General features: G+C 41.2%; 1 protein-coding gene across 1 annotated transcript in view; it reads left to right on the forward strand.

Moving 5' to 3' along the window:
- Nucleotides 1-15,646, forward strand: part of LIMCH1 (LIM and calponin homology domains 1) — a 326,061-nt gene that overhangs the window by 290,083 nt on the left and 20,332 nt on the right. Inside the window, 5 exon segments of the mRNA XM_047719180.1 lie at nt 1,226-1,316; nt 2,583-2,746; nt 6,576-6,681; nt 10,900-10,940; nt 13,248-13,328. Coding sequence (XP_047575136.1) covers nt 1,226-1,316; nt 2,583-2,746; nt 6,576-6,681; nt 10,900-10,940; nt 13,248-13,328 — 483 coding nt within the window.

Below are 15,646 nucleotides of genomic sequence, written 5' to 3' on the forward strand. Positions count from 1 at the left end.
AGATCCAAATCAGAGAGACCCCTAGTGGAAGAACATGGAAGTCAAGGGTCAACTCAGGCCCTAGCTTATAGGAATAGAAAGGAAGAGATGGATACAAAAACTACTGGGACGACTGGGTGGCTCAGTCATTAAGTGTCTGCCTGGGCTCAGGTCATGATCCCAGCATCCTGGGATTGAGCCCCCACATCAGGCTCCCTGCTTGGTGGGAAACCTGCTTCTCCCTCTCCCACTCTGCCTGCTTGTGTTCCCTCTCACTGTGTCTCTCTTTGTCAAATAAATAAAATAAAATAAAAACTATTATGTTAGGACCAGGACTTGGCAAATGATGAGCACTCATGAGATATGAGTCAGGAAACGCTTCAGAGTTTAATTTATGCACTGGGGAGAATTAACTTCATAAATAGAAATTTCGAGATTTGGAGGAGGGGCTTATTTGAAGGTAACTTTTAGCATGTTTACCATGACACCAATGTCATGGTAGACTGAAACTTCGATGGACGCTTGGGCTGGAGATGAAAGTACAATTCATAAATGGGTAGAGAATGTAATGATGAATGCATGAGAATAATTGATACATTTGAGGGTCATTCAGCACAGGTGATGGAAATAATTGAAGTTTAGTAGAGAGAGAGAGAGAATGAGAAATCAGGCAATAGAGTTCTTGAGAGCCCAGAGAGAAAGCAAACATCAAGAATGAAATCCACAGTGCCAGGAGTCAAAGACATCGGTGCTGAAGACAAGCTACTGAAAGGTTAATTGTAACCTTGATTTTTTTTTTTAAACTGGTTATATGACCCTAAGCCAACTCCAAAGGCATTTGGGCGCAAGTAGGTGGTCACTATGATTTTGAAAATTCAGTGGTGATGGAGAGGAAGAGTGGGATGTGTATCTGAGGCGGTCAGAGGAGGTTGGGAGGCAGTGGGTTCATGTGACCTCACGTGACCCCTCTTCTCCTTCACAGACTAGCTCCTTCCAGTCAATCCAGCTTTTCACCGGAAGGCTACCTAGGAAATGGAAAAAGTATGAATTCATATAGGCACCTTACTTCATTGGCCTAAAAATTACTATTGAGAAAGAAAGAAAGAAAGAAAGAGAAAAAGAAAGGAAGAAAGAAAGAAAGAAAGAAAGAAAAAAAGAAAGAAAGAAAGAAAGAAATCTTTTACCTTTTAGAACTTTCAAAGAGGTAATTTATTCAAAAGGGAAAAAAAAATCTTCGTTTTTTCAGGCAACCACTGAGGAAACTGAACAGAACAGTCAAGAGGATGTAAATGATGGCGAAAAACCACAGAAAGGAAATACGGAACTTGCCCCATCAGGTTTGTTTCCTGACAAACTGGTTTTAAGGTAGATCATGGTAACTGTTAAGATACAATGGGAACAGTCAAGAATTTCTCCCACGGAGCCATAGAAAGATAGTAAATCAAGGCTCTGTAACTGGTGTGATTGTGCTGCCACCTAGAGGCTTCCTGGGGAAATCCATGACCATGTCATTTATTTTCCTGTGGAAACAGGAGCCCATCCTTTTGGCTACTGTGGTATTTTTTGTTTTTTTGAAAGTATTTCTCCGTCATCAAAAAGGTTATATTTCCCCCAAATAAATGATGCTGAAAACTGAGGGTCCTATTTTAACACACAGAACATCATCAGATAATAAAGATATAAATCAAAAATATATCATAAAATAGACGCTAAAATGAAAAAGCTGGTGAATAGTTTAAAGGAATTAAGTAATGCCCCCCATATGGACAGTGAGTATGAATAGAGACCCACTGTTCCCTAAAGTAATATTTCTCAGTGCTTTTAACAGATTTCTTCTCTTGGTAAGCCTAAAACGCTCTTACTTTCTTCCAAATACCAAATTATTTTAAAATAATTTAAAATAATTTTTTTAATTTTAAATTTTTATTTTAAAATAATTTTTTAAATTTTTAAAATAAATTTTAAAATGAAATTTAAAATTAAATTTTAAAGTAAATTAAATTTTAAAATAAATTTTTAAACAAATTAAATGGCATTACTAAAAATTTTAGCACATGCTTTTTCAAACTAGAGTGCACCTCCACATTTTGATACACTCTAGACTATACCTAATTCTTCCTTTTATATATCAGAGAACACTTGATTTTCATTGCATTATACGTGCCCCACAATCCTTATCACATTCCAATTATGAAAATGTACTGTTTAAAAGGAGCATTGAAATATGAAAGAAAGACTCGGGCTGCCACTCAGCCCTTTGGACAGAAACTGTCTTTCAATGTTCTCCTACTCAACCCACCTACTGTAATATTTTGTGTCAACATTTTGTTGATTCTGTGACTCTTATTAAGAATTTAAATTTCCCCTAGTGGGGCCCCTTGATGTGTTTTGTGTTGTGTGATTTCTTTTTTTCATGTCTTGAAAGAGCCTAGAAAATTCTGGCATCTCGGGCTCTTTACCACCACTCATCGCACTGCAGTCCACCTTCTTACGGCCGAGGGCAGGATACGTGCTCAGTGAACTTCATGGCATGGCAGGAAAAATGGTCCCTTACATGGTTCTGTTTTTCTTCTTAATGTTTCTGAACATAACTCCATTTTCAGAGCCACAGCATTTTACGACAACCGTGACCCGATCCAGCCCAACCGTGCCCTTTGTGGAGTTTTCCTCCAGTGCCCAGCTGAAGAACGATGCACCAGAAGAAAAAGACCAGAAGAAAGTGGAAGATGAGATGAGTGGAAAGGTGGAGTTGGTGCTGTCACAAAAGGTAAAGTACATGGTGGTCTAAAGCAGTTAAATCCAGGGGGCCTGGGTGGCTCAGTGGGTTGAAGCCTCTGCCTTCGGCTCAGGTCATGATCTCAGGGTCCTGGGATCGAGCCCTGCATCGGGCTCTCTGCTCGGCAGGGAGTCTGCTTCCTCCTCTCTCTGCCTGCCTCTCTGCCTACCTGTGATCTGTCTCTGTCAAAGAAATAAATAAAATCTTAAAAAAAAATAAAGCAGTTAAATCCAAAGTCAGTGTGGCTTCACGAGGTAGCTGGTTTATGATGTGAGCAGATGTAAGTGGTGCTTGTTCATAATGAAGATTTAGTTTCTCTCCGAACCTGTGCCTGTCTTCAATCTGTATTTTTTTTCCCTGAATACAAATATACTATGTGTCCCTTATAAAACAATGCAAATGCATATAGAGAGATGTATGCATCAGGTCCTATTGGGTGCTCCAGCAGACCGTCATAGACCAGAAGTTTATTTCTCACAGCTCTGGAGGCTGGAAGTCCAAAGTCAAGGTGTCTGGTGAGAATCCACTTCCTGGTTCACAGATCTCTGTCTTGCGGTGGCCTTACTTGGTGGGTGGGCGGGTGGGTGAGGGAGGTCTCTTGAGTCTCTTATAAGTGCATGAATCACCTATGAAAGGTACCATGTGCTCCTACCACCATCTCGAGGGTTAGGGTTTCAGCATACGAATTTTGGGAGGCTACCGACAGTCCGTAGCCTGTACATTTTTGTAACTTATAGTAATGTGGATACAAATGTAACAACTCTATCAAATAATATATGTAAACATATAAAAAATAATATATAAATTTAAAAAAAATAGAAATAGAGCAACAGAGAGAAAAAGTCACTGAAACCTACCTCTATGAGTAACCATTGATGTACACTGATATGTATGTATCCATTCAATATCTTTTAAATTTTATTTTAAATAATTTTTTAATTATGCAGGATTATATACATTTAAAGAAAAATGGAATATAAATTCTAAAGCTTTGCGGTTAGGTGTTAGTTTCCTGTGCATGAAGTTGCTTATTTGCAGCTTACGAAACATTCTCTTTCCAATATTTACCTGTTTTATAACAATGGTGCTTCTGATGCCTCCGGACCTACATAACAAGGAAACTAGAAAATTATTATTCTGATATAATGAGTTTTAATGTCTTGTTTTTATTAAATTTCTTCCTTGCTTGGAGTCTCATCTCATTCGTATTAATTTTTTTTTTTTTTCAGGCACAGTCTAAAAGTCTTCATCTTTTATGCCAGTCGCTCTCAACCTTGGTTGCCTTTTAGAATTTAGAAACACCAAGCATGCTGCATAGCAAATAAATTAGAATCACTGGGGGCGGGGGGGTCCCAGGCATCTGTATTTTTCAAAGCCCCCCCCCCCCCCAGGTGATTCTGGTAGGCCACCAAGGTGGAGAACCATGGACTGGCACACTGGCTTACTCTATGTGGTACTATTCCAACTTTAAAAATTCACCCTAAGTTGGGCTGTCACTTTAGAGTAAAAAACTGACCCTGTCTATATAGTTCCAGTTCATCTATCATTTACTTGGTCAGTATTGACTGTGCACTTACTAGGAGCCCGGCACCATACCAGATGCTTGATGTTCAACAGTGAACATCAAGCTGACCTTAAGGAGCTGACCGTGCTCTTGTCCTTGTAGAGAGCCTCGAGAATGCCTATTGCTATAATGCCCTTGGGGAATTTCAGACTCTAGATATTCCCCACTTTTATACATACAGGATGAAAGAATGGTCTAGATGTCTGAAAGGAGGAACTAAACTGTAGGAAGACATTGGGGACAGGCAGGATTTCCCACCTTTGGAGATTTGTGCGTTATCCACATTACACTTGTAAACATTATTTATGTATCATTCTTCCAAATGGACTCCCCCCCCCACTTAAATCTAAACTGAAAGGAAAACTGTATCATTGCTAGAGAGTATTTTTTTTTTTTTAATGAAACAAAGTAAACACAATAACTGAAGAGTATTCATCTGGGTATCTCATCTGTGTGGTCTGTCTTTGGGCCACCAGTGTCATGTCTACCATACTATGGAAAAAGTTGTTTTCAGGGATTCTTAACTTTGTGTGTGTATGGACCTTTTGGCATCTGGTAAATAGCATTCTAAAGATAGGATCTTTAAAGCATAAAATACCCCAGATTACCATGTTTTCCTTAGTATCCAGTGATATTAAATATATACCCCCTACATTCTCTTCTGTGGACTGCAGTTAAGCATCTCTGCTAGTTGGTTGGCAAGTGAACTAATGGTCTTGGAATCCAGTACTTTTCTTATACCAAATGAATCCCTGCCCTCTCTTTTCCCTACTGTGGAGTTAGCTCTTAGAAAAAGAGAGAAAAAGGTGATCACTATTGCAACAGATTGTGTTTTCCGACTTCACTTGTGAGTGTTCCCTTTATCAGACAAAGTGCCCACGCTCACAGGCTGACCTTTTTTTTTTTTAAGATTTTATTTATTTATTTGACAGACAGAGATCACAAGTAGGCAGAGAGGCAGGCAGAGAGAGAGAAAGGAGGAAGCAGGCTCCCTGCTGAGCAGAGAGCCCGATGTGGGGCTCGATCCCAAGATTCTGGGATCATGACCAGAGCCGAATGCAGAGGCTTTAACCCACTGAGCCACCCAGGCGCCCCCTAAGCCTTAGCTTTTGCTTCATGTTTAACATTGAAGTTCATTTGGCCATCTGGTTGACCTCTGTAATGCGCAATGAAGCGATTAACTCTGTTTTCTTCAGGATTCCGTTAGGGTTGAATGTATTATTCATAAAGAAAAATAAAATTTTACCAAGAAGAAATTATAGACATTAAATCATCCTGAGAACCCAATCACAGATCAGCTTATGATGAAACAAGCACTCTACAGCTTCAATTGCCTTGTTGACTATCAAATTAGTCTATTGGGAGCAGAGCCACCAGCCAGAGTGAATCTGAGAAATCCCTGTAAGCAGCTGAAAAGACATAAACTGATACAACAGGCCCCTCCTTCAGATCTTTGCTCAGAATCTACTGACTTATTTTAGACATCAGTTTAGTAATCTGGAATCAGTTGATTGGAAGCAACGAATCAGAAGGAGGGTACTTTTACCAAAGGCCAGACTGGGGGAAACAAAATAAAACTAAACAGCAATAAAAAAAGAAATCTATTTCTACAAAGCAAACATAAGAATTTTTAAAGCCTGTAATTTTGGAACTATTTACCATAAGGACAAGTGGTCTAACGTGCCTCAAAAATCTCGTAATGGCACCATTGCTATGACACTAGTTGATAACAGTTATTTAAATGATACTTCTTTGTTTTTAATGTGCTTCATATAAGTTTGTGGGAGGGCTCTGTAGTGTCTTGAGAATAATGGCCATTAGAAAGTGTTATTATTTTAATATTCAGCACTTACATAGTAAGATTTTTTTTCTTTCTTTTTTGTGGAACATCTCACTGCCTAACACTACAAAATACTGTATTATGTAGTATCAGGAAGAGAATATGTGATTGATCAATCAGAAAATGAGACAGAGTGGCATACAATCCCAATGATGGAATAGTATCTTCTGGGTTTGGAGAACAGTGATCATCATATTTTTATGCTCCAGTTTGATTTCTCTGAAAAAAAATCTGCCTCTATATTAATGTAGAAAGCACAAAGGGGTTTTGGGGAAAGGGTGAACATTTCCATTTAAAAGTCAAATGTTTGGTTTACTGACTTCTGTAATAGCCATGGGTCCTTAAATTTTATTTCACCTGTGCATTTTTTAATGGACAATATTTTTAACGTTTCTGCCTGTTTGCCCGTGATCCAGGTGGCAAAGCCAAAATCACCAGAACCAGAAGCAACCCTGACGTATCCATTTCTGGACAAAATGTCTGAAACCAACCAATTACACTTGCCAAATCTCTATTCTCAAGGTAAAAAGAAAGAAATGTTTTATTTAAGCGCTACATGTTCTGCTGGGCTCATCTATAGTAAAATAGTCTTTATTTTATTTTATTTTATTTGTTTAATTTAAATTCAAGAACTAACATATAGTATATTACTAGTTTCAGAGGTAGAATGTGGAATTTAAGACAAAATTCGTATGTGGAATTTAAGACACAAAACAGCGGATTGTAGGGAAAAGGAGGGAAAAATAAGACAAAATTAGAGAAGGAGACAAACCAACTGAAGTATCCTTTATTTTAAAGGAAGATTATTTCCTTTATGTTAACATCCCATTAGCCGTGGTGCTTGCAAGAGGCCATGGTGGCTGAATTAAGTCACTTCAGAATGGAAATCGGGGGTTGCACTCTATGTTTGGCCCAGCCAGGAACCCAGTGGCCAAAAGCATTTTGTCAGCAGAACACCATAGGCACTAAAGGACCTCTGTAAGTGTTTGATACCTTAAAATAATTTTATTGACTCCAAACTGTCAAAAAAAAATTTACAAACTAAAAAAATAACTTCAATAAAAAGTATATCATCCTAATATTTTATCAACTTCATTAATTGTTAATTATCCCATCTTTATAAAATAGTCATTGAATCTGACGATTTGACTTTTTAGAAGAAAATCAGATTTTATTACCTCTTAATAATTCCTGGGTATGTATGATGATTACTTAGAAATCATTCACAGTCATAGATTAAATATGTTCCACAATTCCCCAGGAACCCCTTAGGCCATGTATAGGTTGTGAATGCAACCCTTTACTCTTTAAAAGTCCTACTCGAATACCTTTATCCTTATGAGACACTCAGGTGCCCACAAACACCAGAAAGACAGGGGGTCGGGGAGTGTCCCGAGAATTCCATGATTATTCTTCAAAACAGATAGACCACTAGGGCTTCCTGGTCTGAGTTCTCTCTACAGATATGAAAATGGCTAGAGTTGAGACAAGAACTGTGAGGTTTTTGTTTGTCTTTTTTTAATGTACTCTTTCCAGCACATTTTATAGATTTATCAGTTCAGGCAAAGAGAAGATGGTACAGGGTCATTGTGGCTGGGGATTTATTTTACTTTCCTTTTCTCAAGGATGGGCAGCCATTTTGGGGCTGCCATTGGCAGAATCCGGGTTGACTTCCATTAGCTTTAGTTGAATGCTGGGAGAGAAGGTGTGCTCTACTTGAGTAATAGGAAGTCCTTGGGAGGGAATTAATTAGTACATACACTGATGATCATTTGTTTCTAATTGTGGGAACAAGTTCAATACTGTCTTCAAAGCATTTATTTTAAATTTGTCAGCCCTACTGTCCTGAAGGGAATTGACAAAAATGAAATCTCATAACTGGGTCAGCAATTGACCATATTTAGATAGAGTTTAATCCTGCCCCATTTCTCCCACTTTTTAATTGTGTGGATAAGTAACACAAAGAGGAAGTAGGTATTTTAAGCCATCTTAATTAGTTTTGTTGTCTCACACATTTTGCCACCCCGTTACATTTTGATTTTATAAAATGTGCTGTCAACGAAGGGACTTTCCATTGTGCATTAGCAAAGTGGAGTGACACTTTGTGGTAGCCCTAGAGTGTCTCGAAGTTTAGTCTTCAGGAGAGAATTATATTTGGCGTGCACCTGTTCTGTGCTCTCGTCTGGTTCGGGGAAGCCGGAAGGACAGCTTCAGTTTCTGGAGACAGAATGCCCAGGTTTGAATTCTTGCCTGGGTGGTTCTTAGCCATGTGATCCTCCCCACCAAGTTGTTCTAATCTCTGATCATCCCCTGTGAACTGTCAAAGGGAGATCACAGAACTACCAACCTCCTAGGGGTCTTGGAAGAATTAAATGGGATCAACCAAGAAGAGCGTTTAGCTCCACACCTGATCCAGAATCAGCACTAATAATACAATCTGGTAGTCTCAGAGGAGTAGCAGTAGGAGTAGAGTTACGGAGCCAGACGCCAGGCCATAAGAGGCTATTCTCAAATGCTTTTCTTAGAACAAGGGTGTATGTTGAAGAGATATGGCTGTAAGCGGTCATTTGCAAATAGGAGTGTGGGCCAGAGTTCCTCGCAGGGCTGGTTGACACACAGGTCTCTGGGCTCCGCTCCTCCAGTGTCTGGGGAGGTCTGGATGGGGGCCAGAGGATTTACATTTGCAATGTAAACTTGAAAGACATAATTTGTCTTTAATTGGGAGAGGAGGAGGGAAGTATAGGACTTTTCCCAGATAGACAAATTCCATGGGAATGGGAGGTCCAGGGTTCCGGGTATGGAATGAATGAGTCATGGGAATGGGCATGAAAGGCACAGCGCAGGAAAGAGTCACTGGTGTTGCGCTCACGCTGTGTGGTGACAGATGGCAGCCACACTCGTGGTGTGTGTCCGTGCTACAACGTACTGCACAGAGTTGTTGAGTCGCTATGTTGTGCACCTGAAACGAATGTAACCTTGTATGCCAACTGTACTTGAACTGGAAGAGGTCCATGGACCTGTAAGTGACTAGTCTGTGGTCACACATCAAGTCCAAAGAAGCTGTAGGTTGGGATCAGGAATCCTGGAGCCATACCTAATATTCTCTCCTCTAGACAATGGCATCTCCTCCATGTTTATAAACATGTCTGTTTATAGACTGATTATACCAGCTACCGAAGATCTGGTGGGGAGCCTGTATATTTCACAGATTTTCCTTAAACACACACAACACACATACACACGTAGTCTCTAAATATTCTGAAAACATTCATAAAATACATTTGAAGGTGACAGTTTTCCTTTTCTTCACTGTCTCCCAACAGTTCAAAGATATATTGTTGTTTATGGAAAGTATGTGCTCACTCTAAAAACCGCTGTCATTATCCACCCTGAGAATGACATCCAAGTGCACAGAACCCAGTTTAGGGATGCAAATGCTTACCGTGAACTTGTGTCTGTCCAGTGCCGCTGAGTTACAGATCAACTGTAACTCAGTTGATGCATCCAATAATCATGGAACTCATCTCCGCTGTCTTTTATACTTTCCTGTTATTCTCCAAAAGCAATGTAAACTGTGCATTTCGCCCTTGCGGAATATGTTATCCTGTCATTAGAGATTTAACATGTTAACAGTTCCACCATTAAGTATGAACCTATACAATAGCGCCTAACACCAAGGGAGACAAGCCACAGCTTGAACTGTTCTGTGTCTGCTGGCTCTTGCCCCTGTCTTTGGGTTTTGAACATGTTTTATTGAGATGTATTGTACTTTCAGATTCACTCCTTCTAAATTCTTCTGTCAACTACCGCCAGACCTCCTTTAGTCCTTGGGAGTCTGGTTCCACTCGGTCCTCACCCCTGTTCTCACGGTTTTCTGTTTGTTCTGTTCTGCCATCTGATCTAGAGTCCCCTGGCCCTGCCAGCATCCCGCTGAGAGTTCAGAACTCTTGGCGACGTTCCCAGTTTTTCTCCCAGTCAGGTAAAATGCGTCCTGGGGAGCTGTATTTCCTCTGTGCAAAAATCCATGTTGGGGGCAGCCAATAATGTCTGGTATTTTTCCTCATTTCTGATTGCAGAAAAACAATGCTTACCTCTGACACACAGTTAGCAAAGAGCTCGTTCTCTGATAACCACTCCGCTTCTACTAAAATTGGAAGGAAATTCATAGAAAATTTTGAAGGAAATTTGTAGAATTTTTCTTTGATGCTAAAAATCTAAGGAAATAATATTCATCTCTTTTTTTTAAAAAAAAAATAGGCATTCAAAATCATTTTTTGTCCTCTTCTCTTTTTAAAGAAAGGTTAGAAGCATTTACCAGGAATTGGTAATGGTTCTCTTGTTAACTGTGTCCCTCTCTTTACTTCCTGGATGATGTCTGGCCTCTCTCTGTGTGATAATTCTCCATGTCAGACAGTGAGGGAACCGGGCTAGCAAGTGGGAAGGGAATGCAGGGGGCATTAAACACCACCACCAGTTTTTGCTTCCTATAGTCTAGTCTCTGGTGCTAATTGATGTGCTCAATCATACAACACTCATCATAACTCCTTTCGGTGATGGGTACAGATTGCTTCAAGGGTCTGCTTTATTATGATTTTCTAATGCTCTTGGCTTACAAAAAAAAAAAAAATATGATCTCAGGCTGACATAGGAACCACATTCCACTCAGAGGACCAAAGAAAAATACTGTTAGAAGCTGCTCACGTTGCGATCTTTTTTCTTTCTTTTTTTCTCTCTGTGCAGTGGATTCTCCAGGCAGTGAAAAGTCACCTGTAACTACACCTGTAAGTAGCTCATCTTAAGGAATAAGATGATGCATTGAGTGTGATTTTAATTTATGAAGAATTTGATTTGCTGAAAGCGGGTCCAATCAAAAACAGGCTCAAAGTGATTATAAAAGAATAATTAAAAGGCATGTGTAATGCTGTCGGGTGAAATTTGAAGAAAGACACAGGTTATCATTAGGCAGAGCTGTGATCATGCTTAGAAACAAAACGGTAAGTGAGTCGGGAAAGTAAAATCTAATGAAGGTGACAGTCGGAATTAGTATTAAAACATGCAACTTATCGAGGCATTCAAAATCATTTTTTTTAATTGAGGACAATGTTTGTACATGGTGTAGTGTTGGCTCTGGAACTCTCTGGAAGACCCAGGCTGTCACTCCCTCTCACCTACTGTCTCCCACCACACTCAGTTGTAAGCTCCACAACGCGGGGACCCTCGGCCAGCTGGTATCCCTCCCTGGCCCCTAGTAGGTCCTCAGCAAGTAGTCACCAAAGGAAGGAACACAATCGCTTTTCTTTCTTTTGTGTATCACAAAGTATCTTCCTCTTGGTCTTCCCCTGCAAATGCTCACTGTTTTTCTTTTAAACAAATATTCCCTATTTTCTTCTGTGCTGCCTAGTGAAATCTGAAAATTAAATAATTCCTAGTTGTCACTCTTGTTTTCCTCCTGGACTCCCTATGGCTTTATTCATGTGATCACATCCTTTTTCCCAAGAAGACAAAGAAGGGCCATGCCCTTGAGAGAGGTTCTGAACATTGAAAGTGCTTCCAAGTTTTAGGAAAATGCCAAGTGGAGCCAACCTCTAACACCATTAAGTCCAGATTTCTTATCTGGAATCCTATTTGGATGACATTTTATGGTCATCCAAGGAAACTTGGGAAGTTTTGAATTATATACAATTAAATAGCTTTTCTCCCACATAACATGTCAGAACCTTTAGTCTGCTCATGTGCAGTATGAATCCCAAGAGTGGCGTATAGGAAATACATTTCCCTACCCTGTTGGCCCACCTTGCCTTGACTTTTTGTGGATATCACCCTAACTGCAGGCACCATGGCAAGAGCATCAATGGGGTGTGTGTAAATACCTTTTCATATGTGTAAATACATTAGAGTTATCACTCTTTATATTGTTCTAAATCGAGTACCGCCCATGGTCTGGCCTGCGTTCTCAACCTGGAGACACTTCCCTGGGCCAGCCCAGCCTTCGGGCATCCAGATGGTAGCATCGATCTGTTGGGGGCAGGGCAGGGCCTAAGGTGAGCTGGCCCAGGTATCTTGGGCAGTAACTAGACCCATCTAAGCCTTGGCCAGGACTGGCCCTGTCTAGCTTCTCAGGCAGCCCAGGTAGATAGGTTCTGCCTGCTCCCCATCCTGCCCCAGACTCCCCCCTCTTCTCCCTAAGACCCTCCCCTTCTCCCTAAAACCTCCCCCCTCATCTTGCTGCTTCTCTCAGGATTCCCAGGCAGGCAGTTCTAAGTGCCTCCCCAAACCACGCCCATCAGAACAGAGGGAAGAGAAGCAGCACAGTTACTGGGGAATGTGGTTTGCCTTGGTGGGGAGAGGCCAAGTTCAAACACCGCAGCCCCCACCCCTTTAGGAGGTTTCCCAGAGACCAGCTGTGATTTCTCTCCCCGGCTCTGCTTCCTGTATTCTGTATTGTGGGGGCGCACTTTGGTTCATGCCTCCTTCTCTCATTATTCCTGTTAACTCACTTGGTGCCAAACTCACAAAGACCTTTTTACAAAAAAAAAAAAAAAAAAACCTTTGGGTTTGAATGAGGGCAGAGATTCCCTCGTTCCTGGATCACAGGTGATGCTGGTGAGCATTGGCCCTTGAACTAACCTGATGGAGAAATGCAGTAGCGGTATGAATGCTTAGTCCTATGGTGCAGCAAACACCGCTTCTCACAAAAGTCCGCTCTGCTTAAAGTAGCGTCCCCATGTACTGGGACCAGGATCCCTATGCAGAACGAGGGTCTCAGGCTCAGAAGCGTGAATAGGTTTAAGAAATCGCTTCTGAAAGAAAGGGAAACCAAAGCCTTCCCCTGCCAGGGGCTAATTACGTCCATGTTTTCATTAGCTCCAAAAAGGGTCACAGCATCATACGGGCCTCTTGGAAGTCAACCAAGGAGAGATGAGGATGAAAAAGTCGTTTTCGTTGACAAAGAGGGTCATTCAGTATGTTAAGGGCTTCTGCTTCCGCTTGTCCGTCTAGTGCCGGTCTGTAAGCTGATTGTGTCCCTTGTCCCAGCCTGGCCTTGAGGACATGGCTTAGCTCTGATCACAGTTTTATTTTCTAAGCAGTTTAAGTTCTGGGCATGGGACCCAGAAGAGGAGCGCCGGCGACAGGAAAAATGGCAACAGGAGCAGGAACGTTTGCTTCAGGTAGGACTGGGGTCACTGCTTTGTTGTTGTTGTTGTTGTTGTTATTGTTTTCTATTAGATGCTGCTCCTTTAATTACTGTTGTATTAGATAAATTTTTAGCACAGTAAGTGCATGGAATTAGATGCTTCTCAGGAGCTAGTGAGTCTAAGTTCATTTTGTGCCTGTGCAACAAAGTGTCCTGTGTCTAATTCCCCTTGCTGGAGGTTGCACTGATGAACACAGTGAAAAAAAAAGCACGTGATGGGATGAGCGCTGGGCGTTATACGCAACTGATGAATTACTGAACTCCAGATTGGAAACTAGTGATGTACTATATGTTGACTAATTGGACTAATTGGACTAATTAGTACTATATGTTGACTAATTGGATTTATCTAAAATTAGAAAGTAAATTTTAAAAAAAAGAAGAAAAAGCATTTTACTAAAAAAAAAAAAAAATCCTAGGGGTCACCTGGCTGGCTCAGTCGGTAGAGCATGTGACTCTTGATCTTGGGGTCGTGAGTTTGAGCCCCACGCTGGGTGTAGAGGTTACTTAGAAATAAAATCTTCAGGGGCGCCTGCCTGGGTGGCTCAGTCGGTTAAGCATCTGCCATCAGGTCATGATCCTGGGGTCCTGGGATGGAGCTCCACATTGGGCTCCCTGCTCAGTGGGAAACCTGCTTCTCCCTCTCCCACTCCCTCTCCCCCTCACCCCTCCACCACACACACTCATGCTCTCTATCTCTCTCTCTCAAATAAATAAAAATCTTAAAAAATTAATAAAATCCTAAAAAAAAAAAAATCCAAGTATTAGGGGCCAACAAGTCCATTCGTCACCTCCTTAGTTGCCAGTCAAATTCCAGTCCAAGTGGGGTGGGGACGAATTACCAAAAAGCTATTTGATAGCATACATGTGAAATAAAATTTGGCCTGGGTCTTGTTCCTTAAGTACAAATATTTGCTCCGCTCCTTGAGTAAAGGCTGATAAATTTTAATTCTAGGAAGGTTCTAGGAGTAAATGTATCAACTGCTACTTGTTTCAAGCCAGTTTTATAGAGTAACAGTGTTTTTCAGAAAATAACCTAGCAACCCTAGAAACTAACCGGAGTACCTGGGTGTGCCAAGAACTGGCATATTTGTTGGTACCTGACATACCCTGTCCAGTTCAGTCCTCATAAAACTCTTCAAAGTATGTCTTGTTAGTCCCATTTTGCAACTGAAGAAACTAAGCTTCAAAGAAGTTAACTTAATTGCTCAAGGTCACACAGCGAACAGGTAGTTGTTGAGCCTGGTTTCAAGTCCAAGTCTGTAGGACTTTAAAAGTCACGTTCTCTCTGCTGTATTCCCAATAGTACTGATTTTACTAAAAGATCATAAAGGAAAAAAATGTTAAATCTCATTAATTTTGATGACTTTACACTGCTGTGTTTTACCTTTTTTTCCCCCCCTTATCTTTTTACTCTGACCCTCTTGGCTTAGTTCCCAGGGACTGGGAGCACTGCAGTGGGGAGGGTTTGAGGTAACTAATTGTCATGGGGCTTTAGGTCTGCCAGTGAGGCTTAATTAACGCTTTTCCCAGTTGCCAAGGGGTAAATACCAACCAGATTCAGCAAAGTCCCGGGGCTGTTGGGACTTCGGGTCCACTGGGAGACCCCAGACCAGCCCTGGCCATCTGCTAGTCCCTTGAAAACCAGATGCCTATTCCCCAACTACATGGTCAGAGTCAGAAAGTCCACAGAGTAAGAAGACAAACATGGTGGTGGTTTATACCCTGAAAGGTGACCTTGGTTACTGATGGAGACAGATATATTTTTGTCCCACCAAATTGTTACCCAGTGTGACACTGCAGGGTTGTGGGCTTTGGGACAAGGCATTTGTGTGAGTGTGTTGGTGTGTGCAGGGGTCTGTATTGGGTATGCATGTATGTACGCTGGTGTGTGCAAATGTGTGTGCACGCATGTGTACCGAGGAGTGTGTGTGTGTGTGTGGCACAGACATACAGCCTCTTTCATTCCCTGGATCACCTCCATTGATCCTCTTGGGGTGGGAGAACCTGGAATATGAGCTCACAGAACCAAGAAACCCAAGGTTTGCTTGTTTTTCAGCTTTTGTTAAGTTTGAGAGTCTGTTTCCTCTATTCTGAAAGACCCCTGAAGTCCCTCTCAGAAACTTTATAATATCTTAGGGTTTTTTTTTTTTTTAAGATTTTATTTATTTGACAGAGAAAGATCACAAGTAGGCAGAGAGGCAGGCAGAGAGAGAGGAAGGGAAGCAGGCTTCCTGCTGAGCAGAGAGCCCGATGTGGGACTCGATCCCAGGACCCTGAGATCATGACCTG

The sequence above is a fragment of the Lutra lutra genome, chromosome 2 (genome assembly GCF_902655055.1).
Source record: "Lutra lutra chromosome 2, mLutLut1.2, whole genome shotgun sequence".
Taxonomy (NCBI): Eukaryota; Metazoa; Chordata; class Mammalia; order Carnivora; family Mustelidae; genus Lutra; species Lutra lutra.